Raw genomic sequence first — 12,916 nt, forward strand, 5'->3', positions numbered from 1 at the left:
TGAGAGCAGACACAGAAACACCGTCGACTTGCACGTCAAGAAGGTTCAGATGAGTGGGCAAAGTCAGTAGAGGATTTGGCGGCGTAGGGAGCAATGCAGCGTCACCTCGAGGCGCTGCATCGTCTAGTTTTCCGGCTGGGAGTGGCGTCCGAAGGGAGTCGGCGAATAGGAGCGACGGGGCTGGGGAGAGCGAGATTGTCGTCGTTGGGGCGAAGGCGAACGAGAATAGGGGCGGTTCGTTGCAGGAGAATCAGTGGCGGCATTATCGGAGCGTGCGGCATAGGGACGAGAAAGGCCACCTGAGGGGCGAGAGTAGGCAGTATAAGTAGGCCGGCTCGGGGAACTCCAGCGACTACGACAGTGCCGAGAAATGTGCCCGATTCGATGGCAGTGGAAACAAATAGGCTTGTCGTCAGCAGTGCGCCATTCAGATGGGTTGCGGAAACGTGGTGGGCAAGAAGATGCGGGACGGGGCGAAATCGAAGAAGCCGGGCGGGTATTAGGGCGATGGGCCGAGCAGATGGTGTGAAGACCCATGTTTTCAAACTCCTGGCGGACAACTGCCTGGATCAGTGAGACCGTGACTGCAGATGTGTTGGTGGGACTGGAGTCGAAGGCAGCCGGATAGGCGGCCTCGATCTCACGCCGGACGATCCTGGTAACATCGGCAGTGTTGTTGGGACGAGGAGCGTCGGCACAGGAAGATGTCGCTGGGGTGTTGGGCAGACGGGCAAACTGCTGGTCAATACGTCGGCTTTTGGCGAGTTCCAGGCGGCGGCACTCTCTTATAACAGCATCCACCGTCGCTACGTTGTTGCAAACGAGCAAGTTGAAGGCGTCATCGGCAATGCCTTTGAGGATGTGGGAAACCTTGTCTGACTCAGTCATGTGGGTGTCAACTTTGCGGCACAGAGCCAAGACGTCCTGAATGTACGTGACATAGGGCTCTGTTGACGTCTGCACACGGCCGGAAAGCGCCTTCTGCGCGGCAAGTTGTTGACCGTAGGGGTTGCCGAACAAGTCTCGAAGCTGTGTCTTAAGTGAATCCCAACTGGTGAGCTCATCTTCGTGCGTGCGATACCAAACTCGAGGTGTGCCACCGAGGTAAAAGACTACGTTGGCGAGCATAATAGTAGGGTCCCACCGGTTATTGCGGCTGACGTGTTCATACAGGCTGATCCAGTCATCGACGTCTTCCCCATCTTGGCCCGCCGGGAGCCATGAAGGAAGGCTCGACGTACCGTCCACTGCGAAGCTCCGTGACGAGGTACAGGGAACGTCCACCTCCACCAGATATGTTACGTAGGAAGACGCAGACGAAAAGCTATGTACAAATATATTTACAAGGAAAATACGCTGCGCTTGGCCAAGAGGCAACAGCCCGCGCTAGCTTCTAATCGTCGTCGTCGTCTTCACACTGCTGGCCTTTCGTGATCGCGCATATTGTGCCGTAGCACTATATATATATATATATATATATATATATATATATATATATATATATATATATATATATATATATATATATATATATATATATATATATGTGTGTGTGTGTGTGTGTGTGTGTGTGTGTGTGTGTGTGTGTGTGTGTGTGTGTGTGTGAGCCGGCGGGAATGCGGAGGCAGGCACTATACCGCCATACGAAGGACGAAGGGGCAAACGAAGGGATTCTGAATAAAAGGCAGCGGAAAGCTCGAAACACTCGATCCTGTCCACTCACCCCATCCCGCAGGTTCTGCAGCATGACAGCAAATCGTCAGCGGAAAGGTGGACGACCGCCTTAGGTCCTCCAGCCGGAGAATGGATGCAGGTCCGGTCCGACATGGCTTCCACGGCCCCAAAAGCCTGTTGAACAAATGATCGGGGTACATGGTTTGGGCGAGTCGACAACTGCAGTCCGTCCATGACGGCGGGATTTTTCGCTCGAACTGGGACGAAGATACGTGAAGAGAGAGACGGAAGCACGCGTCGCACTTGTCTGCCTCCTCACGTGTTTTTATCCTCTATAGTTAGAGCAAAAAAATATCGCCCTCATGGATCGCTGTTGAACGAACAAGCCCCCTTTGCTGTTGCCGTTGATGTAGACACCAGAAAATAAATGGAAATTCTGGTGGCTTTTGACGCAAAACTGGGACTGAAATGACTTGCGCTAGTCAAGTTCATGTTTCACTTGTTCATGTCATCGTTGACGTATATCATATCACAAACACAAAAAAAAAATAAAAAGTAACTTGTTCGTTGCCAACCATGGCCGACTGACCAATACTTTTTTACGGTATAGGCTGCACGTGCTCCTGTTCCTCAATTACTGCTTTGGGTGCTCATTGGCGCACCTTGTGCTAACAAAACTCAAAAGTCTAGACGCCTCGGTGCGACATCTGACTTTGCTGCGGCATGGTATTATGGCGCTATCTAGCGTGCACATGGCGAATGACGGTTGTTGCCTCCGCTATTTTGGTAAAAACCCTTGCGTCCCCAACTGCCTTTCTCGTTGTGTTCTTTTTTTTTATTGCGTGATTATACTTATGACACTCAGAAGGTTTCGGATAAGATCACGCCACCTAATCCAAACTCTAATTCACAAGTAAAATATTGCTTTATTGCGTATCTCGGAGGCACATGTGATACACAGGAAGATTCAGAGAATAGGCTTGCCTAACCGATGAAAACGCTACGTATAACTTGCTACCGCAAGTAAAATCTTGCGTGATTACACATCTAGAAGAACAGATCCTCTGAGCAAGGGAGATTAGTCGAAGAATTAGCGGCGTGCGCTTGTACGACGTCACTAGCACTCTGCAGTAAACAGAGATAGAGGGAAAAGGATGCATTGAAAGGCAGGGAGGTTAACTTGAGGTAGTTCCACTTGGCTACCCTGGACGGGGAAGGGTTAATGGGGATAAAAAGAAAAAGAGTGGAAGGGGTGATAGAGAGAAAGAAAAACGAACACAAACCGCGTACACTGAAGAGCGGTAGGGGGCAGCGTTCTTAAAGTAGATCGTGAAGCTCAGTAGACCGCAGGAACCTTAATAACGCGAGTAAGGCCTTCAGCTCGGATGCTTTTTGGGTGCACTGACCTGAAGCTTTGAGTTCTGATAGTGGACGATTGTCCAACTGGTAGAGTACACTGCACATCACTTGTCTCTGCAGTAAAGAGTTGCTGTATATATCTGGGCGTCCATCGCGGTATATCAGTTTCGTTTTTTTTTTCTTTATTTTTAGTGCGGTTTTTATATTGGCCTGTTTATATGTGACATGCTCTTTCAGATAAAGCAGTGTTGGAAGTCAGCGCTGTGCGAGTCCTCCGTTCTTCTCATATGTTCGGTTGCTCCTAATCCGAAAACTACGTAAAATTTGCTATCGAAAGTGTAAATTTTGCGTGATTACACATCTCGGAGGTACATACGACACACCGGAAGATTCAGACAAGAGGCTTTTTTAGCCAGTGAAAACACTAAGCATAAGCTAAAGGCGGGTGAACTTGGTCTTAAACTTTGATCTTCTCCGCATAAGCATCAACTTGCGCCCTCTAAGATATAAAAAAAAATATTAAAAAAGATAATGCGGGCTCCACTTTCGCGGCAGTAAATTCTTTCCTCGCATCAAATTTCATTCCCTACAGTTCTCGTACGCTACGATACAGCACGTTGACTGTCCCAGTGGATGACGTTCGTACTGTTTGTGATCGAGTAGGAGCAAGCGGGGACATGGCACCATATTTCCGAACACAGCACCTTCCAACCTGAGTGAAATTTGTACCCTCGCACTGCAAGAGCCGAGAGTCACGCGATCCGGCGAGAAGGTGTCACGAAGAGCGCACGAACAACCGATAAGAAGGAAAAGAAATAGCGAGCAGTCACGAACAACCATGCGCAAAAATAACTCGGCAGTCACTCGGACGAGCACAGAGTTGTCACGCACTGCAAGAAACACTCCAGTTGGTTCTTATTGGTTCATTTTGTTTTTCGAGCGTCAGAATTGTATACTTTGTGCATCTGGGCGGTAAAATAAAAAGGAAAGGAAAAGCTTACGCAGTTTCAACAAACACGTTGGAATCTATATGAAGCGAAGCTATACAGTGAAGCGGGTATATGGGTGATATACAACTAACTAACCAGCGATACGTACAATTATGTTTGCTTTCATCAAATGAAACGTATAATCCCATGTAATTTTTATGTTTCTGCGCCATAGGCTTTAGAAACTTCCACTGTATTTTTTTTATAATATATCGAAGCTTGATACATATAAGGCCCCTAAATTCGCATATATAATGGCGCGAATTATGTTCACAAATTATTAGGAGGCTATTAGCACGTCTTTTGAGTCACGTTTCCTGCTTCAAGGGTGTGGCCGAGTCGCCTAATCACAGTATGCCGCGACATGCGGACACTTTCGAAATCTCAGGAAGGGTCAGTGATCTGCGGCGCCAAGTTCAGATAAACTATGTAATCCTGAGCGTTGCTTGAAGTATCATTAATTGCTTTCATTTGTTTTCACGTTAGTTTTCACTTCGACTCTTCTTTCGATCATTTGCACCTCGGAAAGCATTGTGATTCTTACAGGAATCGTTGGATCCAAAACTGTTAAATTTGGGCTCGCGCTAGAGAACCTCGGGGTGCTCAGATTAATCCGAAAAGCTAAACCTCGGCGGCCTTCATAGCTCATTCTGCAGCTTTCGAGCGTAGTCAGCTATTATCGTCTTTGCGAAGTAAATGCTGCCTACTAGCGGTGAAGTCATGGCATACGTGATTAACGTGGTGAACGTATTTGTTATCCGCGCACAACCTTAACGCACCGCAAAATAAAATCTATCACTATTTGTACGTGCTACTTTCAGCGCGACGTAGAAGAAAACGTGAAGCCGACGACATGAAGCGCGTTTTGTCGCACTCGTATTACCGTTCTAGCTAAATCTGTGCCATCATTGGAAATTTCTAATAATATTCGATACCTAGCTCTGTCCCGTGGGAAAGTGTTCGATTAGAGAATTCGATATGCGATTTCTTCAAATATTTGATCGTGGTCGTATATGCGGGATACGTTACTACACAATTATTGAGCATGTCAGCAATGGAAAACGATCCATGCAATCGCTCCACCGCTAGTTTCAAGTGGCCACTGTAAACAAAGGAAACAGCGCAGTGACTACCATTCTGATTCTTCCCATTCTGTATGTTTGAAAGAATTTTCAAGTAGCATTGAAGGAAATAGACATCTTTTTCGCCCTTTTGTCACACCTGCCTATGTTTCTCAGAAAAATATTTGGTATTTGATTCCAACATTTCTTTTAATATCCGTGTTCTATAAGAATAAAAAAAGACAGAATAGTGTAATCCTAAAAGGACTTCTTCTCGGGTAAGTTCTTGCTTAGATTTCCTAGGTACACTTTGTGGCACAAAATACATTTCTTGAAAGGGGACAGAAGAAAGGAAGGAATGCAGTGAAGCGCCAGTAATTGGCGCTTCGCTGCATTCCTTCCTTTCTTCTGTCCCCTTTAAAGAAATGTGTTTTGCGCCACAAAGTGTACCTAGGAAGTGTGATCCTACTGTACGTCGATGTTGCGCTGAGCCTATCGCGCCGCACCATGCAACTCGCCCCGCCGAGGCGAACAGCTAGTCCATGATTTATTCATTCGTCGACCACTCTTATTCAAACAAGCCCGGGTCACCACTTATCCTCTGAAACTTTTCCATCGGAAACACAAGCTGATCTCGCACTTACTCGCGCAATGCGTTAAGTGCAGTTGTATTACGTCTCCATGGGAGCTGGGGCCAGGGAACTAAACATCCGTGTCCCGGATTACAACTCCAGCAAAAGAAAGTGTATACGCGACCCGCCTGTTCGTTCCTTACAAACTGATGGCCTCGGTGTGTTTTTGTTTCTTGCTTCTTTTTCTTTCGTTTCTTCGTCCCCTTTTGCTCGACTCTCGTTTGGGCACGCCATGCCACAATCCGCCAGCCCTCGATCGCTTGTCTGTTTTCGCCGCCTAACGGGTCGATAAAAGTGAGGAAAAAAAATGATAAAGCTACGAAAGTTTCTCGAATCGACCAGGATCCCGCGACTACCGCGCTAAGCATGTTATGTGCCTGGAGAAACCGACCCATGCATGTTATACATCGTCCGTCCGTTCCTCTCTCTCTCACTCTGTCTGTCTGTGCTTGACTCCCGCTCTGTATGTGCATTTTTCTTAGCTTTCCCGCGGCCGCCACAGCTTGCAAACTGACATGCCAAACTGCCGCGGCGCACCGCGGCGGCTTATGTAATTACAACCCCCCATCGATCAAAGGGCGAGGCAGCGAGCTCTTCGCCGTGGTTCGCGGGACGCTCTCCGGAGCCCATTCGCACGATGCAACCAGGCTTGCTCGTCGCGCGTCGTTCTATTGATTGGCGGTAAACGAGTCGATCGAGCACTTGCGGAGAGCACTTGCGCAGGTTTAGCGAGGCCTGACGCCCAGTTCAACGGACGACCAATTACGGTTTATGGCGCCGTAAACCGCGCCACGTGTACGCCGGTAACTTTTTTGTGGTTATTTTAGTAAACGCTTTAACGACAACAACACGCGCTGTACGCCTTGCGCGGTTGACTGCATAGCTGATCGGAGGTGCGCGTGGGTGGGCTGCGACCTCCGTAAAAGAATCGACAAAGCGTTAATCATTGCCCACAGATAGTGCAATAACGGCACAGTGCAATATGATTAGAGGCGCATTTGCCCACAAAGCTCTATATAATACACAGATAACTTGCACATAATTTTTGTCGGCGGGCTCCAGGAATCCGGTAGACCATGGCGACCAGGCAAGGGCGAGACGATTTCTAGTGCGAAACCTGCACAGTTTATTCAAAGATTGGGGAAAGATGATGAGAAGAGAATGAAGTGTTCTAAAAGTACATTTCGGAGCCCCTTAAATAAGCTCTCTAAAATCTTGGGAGGGATATTGCTCCCGTCGACGTCACGGGACAGGCGCAGAGTCTGGTCTGTAGATTGGCGTCCCGCTTCCGTAGATACCAAGCCGCGGGTCCGGAACTGTAGACTCTTATCCTTCTCTTTTGCGCGTTGCTGGTTCGCGGAAAGGACGTCCCGCCGCCGTAGATACCAAGCCTGCAGCAAGGAAAAAGCGTCCAGCCTCCGTATATACCAAGCCGCTGCAATGAAAGGGCGTCCCGCCTCCGTAGATACCAAGCTGCTGGTCCATTGTCCCAGCTGACATGTAAGTGCTCGTTGTGGCTTGATCCTTTCTTCTAGGTGACGTTGGTTAGCGAAAGTTCTCCTGTAGCGTTTGACAGTTCGAGGAAAGGGTCCCTCTAAAGTCGCACATACAAAAAAGAAGCCTGTAAACACTGCGGGGCGTCCTCCAGACCGGCATCCACTCGAGACAACCATGGCGAATTAGGAAGTCACACTTCGTTTCGATGAGACATGGTGGTTGAGAATGCTTTTTGCACGGGGTGCTATACGCCAACCGTGAGAGAGAGAGAGAGAGAGAGAGAGAGAGAGGAGAGAGTGTGTGTGTGTGTGTGTGTGTGTGTGTGTGTGTGTGTGTGTGTGTATGTGTGTGTGTGTGTGTGTGTGTGTGTGTGTGTGTGTGTGTGTGTGTGTGTGTGTGTGTGTGTGTGTGTGTGTGTGTGTGTGTGTGTGTGTCTAAGCAGCGGAGGCTAGTACACAGTGCATATCGTTGATTCCATGAGTGTACTGTGGCACACAATGAATGTGTTCTGTAGAATCGGTGTCAGAGTTCTTTCTACATTCAACTCATCTCTCTTGTTCTTATCGCTTGACTCGTCGCCTGCGCTGTTCGCCTTGCACAGTTGTTGCCACATTGGTTTATGCATTTGGGTGGAGGCGATTCCCGATCAAGCACAATCAACAAGTGCATCATGGAAGAAATTGTGAATTTGGAGAATCTCGCCATACGGAAATCGATTAAATGGTATTACCGCTTCAACGGAACAACCGCCTTATGGTTGCTTGGTTTTGCATAGAGGCAATGCACAATAAAAAAGTTATTCAATGCTTGGGCGGATATTTATACCCATTGCTCATGGAGTACAAAGGCACTTTATTTTGGGCGAGCGAAGACATACACGTTCTGCACACCTTAAACGAAGAGAATTCTACGACGTCGGAAAAGGCCAACGCCAAGGTCGCGTACATGGGGGCCGTGACGTAGTCCAAGTCCTTCTTGTGCCACAGTTTGTCACGCACAAAACACGCAAAGCCAAACGGGTTGTCGATGAAGTCCCGCTTGAAGATGTCCGTCGCAGCCGTTGCCAAAGATAGACGTTCCTCGACCTTGCGATGCTAGTATGCAACGTCACCAAGTCGGGCTTGTCGCTATTCATCCGTTTCGGCAGCGCGCTTGGCACGCTTGTGCAATCTGTCGTTCTCCGATCGCTTCGGTCGTTTTTGCCTGTTGGAACGTTTCAACGCCATGTGGAGAAGGCAATATCAAGGGACGGGTGAAAGTCGGGCGTCCCCACAAATCATACCTGCTATAGCTATTCTCTGCTGTTGACCATAACGCATCTTTCAAAAGAGCACCTAGTGTGCCATTGAGCTCAATCTCTCGGTAAATGGAACTCCTGATAATCGAAACATAGCTACGTGGTCCCTTGAGTTTTCGTTTAACGAGAGTCCACTATACTTTCTTAATTTCGCGATTACGGTATAAGTGTATATTGAAAACTTGAGGAGAATTGTAGCCGAAGGTGATTCCGTTATGCCTGTTTCTTCAAAAGCGCATCGAGGCAGCAGCATCGAGCGGAGTGACCTTCGTGCTATCTATCGCTTCAACGCAAGCTGAGTTGCGAGAACACAGCACACACAAAGGGATGAGCCGTCGGCGCACCTAGACTCTGCCTCCGACGCAGATCGCGTTCAAGATACCGTCAGCGCGGCCGCATGCGGACGCGCATACGCACTTGCTGCCAAAGTACAACGACGCCCCCTCCCGGTGGCTCGAGCGCAATGGAAGACGGCGCGCATCCTCCCCGCTTTTCTCCCTCGTGCACGCGAGACTGTGCAGCGATTGTCGTCCTCCATCGCACGCTTTCACTCGCGCATACGCATACGGCGCGCGGCGACTGTGTTATCGTCCTTCTACTTTGTACGGAGCATCACGGCTACGGCGACGACGACGGCAAGAATGCGCCTGGCGTATACATGTAATTGCTATCGCAATAAAAAAATTGACAGGACGTCCCCTGGGAGTTGTCTAAATAGGCGTAAGCATTGTGCTGCTTGCTTATCTCAGTGCAGCCCGCTGTCATTATCAATGTTATGAAACTTGATCCGACCAGTATAAACCCTTATCAATCGTTATCGGTCGTTATCAACCTTATCTGACTAGATCCGCTCCTTATCAACCTTATCGGTCTGTGTCCAACCCTTATAGACCCTTTCCGGTCGGAATCAACCTTATCGCAATGATTCTTGTGAACCCTTATCTTTCCTTATCAATCTTATCGGACATGATCCAACTCTTATCTGCTCTTATCAACCTTGTCGGACATGATCCCGCCTTTATCAACCCTTATCAGTGCTTATTAACCTTATCAAAATTTATCCGACCAATATAAACCCTCATCGCTCTTTAGCACCTTATCCAACCACGTCGAGCCCTTATCGATCGTGATAAGACCCATATAACCCCTCATCACTCCTTATCATTCTTATCAACTCAATAACTGCTTATATGTCATTGTTGCGTGACGCGAAGCTCATGAGCCCTGAGTGATTGGTGGCATTTCGGTCGGTGTAGTAACGCCCCGGCGGAAGGCGTATGCCGCGACCGGCGTAACGCATCAAGGATGTGGCGTGTTTGGCATTAACTTTTCGCAAACTCGGAATTTTTCTGATGTCTACAATGCTCCAAGACGACTCTACGTGTCGTCCTAGAGATGGCTTTTATTCCACGTGGAATCATCAAATCTTTCAACAAAGCCTTCATAGAAACTGTTCTCTTTGATGTTTATTTTGTACCAAAGGTACAACGCGTTCATGTGGCTCAGATATATTCACCCCTTGTAAGCGTGGGTGTTTAGCCCAGAGGGTAAGACACTCCTCGGCTTCTGAGCGTGGGTCCGTAGGTTTGAAACTCACCACCGCCAGCGTTTTTAAAGCGAAAGCTTTACTGGCCGCGAACTTGCGATTTCGCCGTGGCCGTGCTCCGAGGAGGCACATGACTTCACACAGCGTTCCTCATCGTAGCGCTCGCCTCCGCTCGCTTCGCCAGATGCGTCGCATGCCTGATAACATGACGGAGGACTGAAAAGGAGAGCTCGCGTGCGCCGCAACCACAGTTGAGGCGGCAGTATGGACGACGACAATTCTGATAAGCAGGAGGAGGCCTCGAATCGACATCGGAAAGAGATGAAGAGGAAACGAATCGCCCAGGAAACAGACGAACAGCGCGCCGAACGACTGGCTAAACGCCGCTACATAGCTAGACAACCAGACTAACCTGGACTTGCAATCAAGATTAACCAAGGCTAACCATGTTGTGCCTTTGCTTTGGCTACGTATATCCTGGCATAGCCGAGCTAAGCCACTGCCAATTTCTCCATTCTAATTTGTTCTGTCTTATATATTAATTTCTTTACGGCGATTGATCTTACGTGGCGGATGGTCTGACGGACAGGTGTCCTCATTGGGTAGCCATAGAAATGCTTACGCATTTAAAACAAGCCTTTAACGTGACGTAGCTGATTACGTAAAGAACGCCAGTCTATAGGGTGTCGAAGCTAACGTTAGCCAAGCTGTTAAAAGAAGAAAAAAAGAAGAAAAGACATGGTACGGGTTACGATTATAAGACCTGCAATGTTCGGTCGGATGACCTTTTCTTTTAACGTCTTGGATAAGATTAGTTCTCACTCTTGTCTGAACCGCTCTCTCTCTCTCTCTCTCTCTCTCTCTCTCTCTCTTGTGCATGCGTCATTTTGCATTCGAATTGCATGAACATCCTTAGCCCGTTCAGAAGGCGAAGTTTGAAAGAAATCATTTTCAGTTTCTTTTTCTCTTCTTTTCCTATTTTTTTATTTTCTCTTAAGAAATCCCACTACTGTAACTCTCATTTCCTCAAGACAGTTACTGCGAACAGCAATGTTAGTTAGCCTTGTTAGCCATGTTAGCGCAATTGTAGTACTTCTTATGAGCGCCTTGTTAGCGCCAGTTCGACAGCATGCAGCTGCATCTGCGATTGACGATCAATGGCACATAGGTCAGTAACACCGTATGCGAAAGAGAACTTGCTATCGCGAGACCCTTCAGTTGCACTTTTATGGTGACAGCTCTTAGTTTTCTTGTTATATGTGCACATGTGCCAACTCTCCAAACAGTTCACTTTGCTAATCTCCTTCTATAACCACGTCAATAAAGAACTGTATGAAGCGGTCCTTCTTTTCCAAAGCTCGCTTTTGCTATCGTTCTCGGAGATCGACTCATCGGTCCGCACGAAGGAAAAACGCGATTCGCCCGCAGATTCGATCCTTTCACCGAGCCGTAATGCGGTGAGCGGCGAAACGACCCTTCCAGGAATTATGCAAGCGTGTACACAGTGGCGCGATACGGGTGCTAGCGTGCCTCGCCATTTACGTAGGTGCTGCACCTGACGCTCCACGCGATAGTACCCCGCCATTTGTCCCACGGCAGTACTACATGGCCATACAGGCCATGTAGCATTCTCATTCGCGGGTCCAACAACATGAGCCTCAGCCTCCCCCCCCCCCGTTCCCCCTCCCCCCGCCCTCTTTGCATTCGTTATTCGCAACAATGCTCTTCCGTGGAGACGGGCGTCACGTGGTACAAACGTTGTTCGCGGATCGGCGGGCCGCGCGCAACCGCGTTGCTTATCTATAATTCCGCGCACGGCAATTGATATTGCTTGGATAAAACATTAGGAGAGTTGCGCAGGGAGAAGGTCGTTTCCTAGCCTTCGTTGGCACGGCGTGCGACTGCATCGACAGGTCTTGCTCCGCTCGGATACAACGAGCGTGTACTTCGACGCCGAACACTGTTTACACGTTGGGCGTCGAAGTACACGCATATAGTGTTTGGTGCATATAGCTGCACCAAACACTATTTTGATTGATTGATTGATTGATTGATTGATTGATTGATTGATTGATTGATTGATTGATTGATTGATTGATTGATTGATTGATTGATTGATTGATTGATTGATTGATTGATTGATTGATTGGAATCATTGAAAATGCCAATTGGGAAAAGCGGATATCTTATGCACTGCTTTGTTGGTCGAGCTTCGCCATTGGCTCGCTTAATTTACCCATATCTTTGTTTTTGTGCTTTTTTCATGGGGACCTGCACGTTTTCTATGCTTACGATCGCAATATATGAAAGTTATACAGTGTAGAATCCGGGTTGCCATCCTAGTGTGAGTAATAGAGATGAGAGGGAGACATTGAGAAGACACTGCTATACGCGTACGCGAGCAAGGGACCACGACGTGTAGAGAAAGCTCTCGCTCAGCTGCCACCGCAGACACAGATCGTTCTCTGTCGCTTTACTCAGAGGCCTGTTCCGTGAACTTAGTGTTCGCCAAATAGCCCCAAAGTAGAAACATTTTGCGAAGCTATACAGACGAAAGTTAATGGCAGAAGCTATCAAGTCAAAAGCAAACGTCGTTCTGATAATACGGCGTCTTATAAACACTCAGAAAGAGGACAAAGAATACAACGCCCCTTGGGTGCCCTTGTGGAGTCGGAAGGAATGAAATGATCATTTGGTTATGCATAATGCATCGCGAACGGAGTAACCTTTGTGGATGGACGCATAAGTGGGAGCAAAACGCGCTCGCGCGCCGCGTTGAAGGCCAACGTCATTATGCTGGCTGCACCGCGCACGCGACTGCTTTTGATGACTTTGCGCTGGCTACTTTCAACGGGGCAGCG

General features: G+C 48.2%; 1 protein-coding gene across 1 annotated transcript in view; it reads right to left on the reverse strand.

Annotated features, from left to right (window-relative positions):
• Window positions 1-12,916, reverse strand: part of LOC126541765 (cathepsin B-like) — a 39,146-nt gene that overhangs the window by 17,794 nt on the left and 8,436 nt on the right. The window contains exon 3 of the mRNA XM_050188697.3: window positions 1,724-1,848. Coding sequence (XP_050044654.1) covers window positions 1,724-1,848 — 125 coding nt within the window. The remainder of the gene's footprint in view (window positions 1-1,723; window positions 1,849-12,916) is intronic.

The sequence above is a fragment of the Dermacentor andersoni genome, chromosome 2, assembly GCF_023375885.2.
Source record: "Dermacentor andersoni chromosome 2, qqDerAnde1_hic_scaffold, whole genome shotgun sequence".
NCBI classification, from domain to species: domain Eukaryota; kingdom Metazoa; phylum Arthropoda; class Arachnida; order Ixodida; family Ixodidae; genus Dermacentor; species Dermacentor andersoni.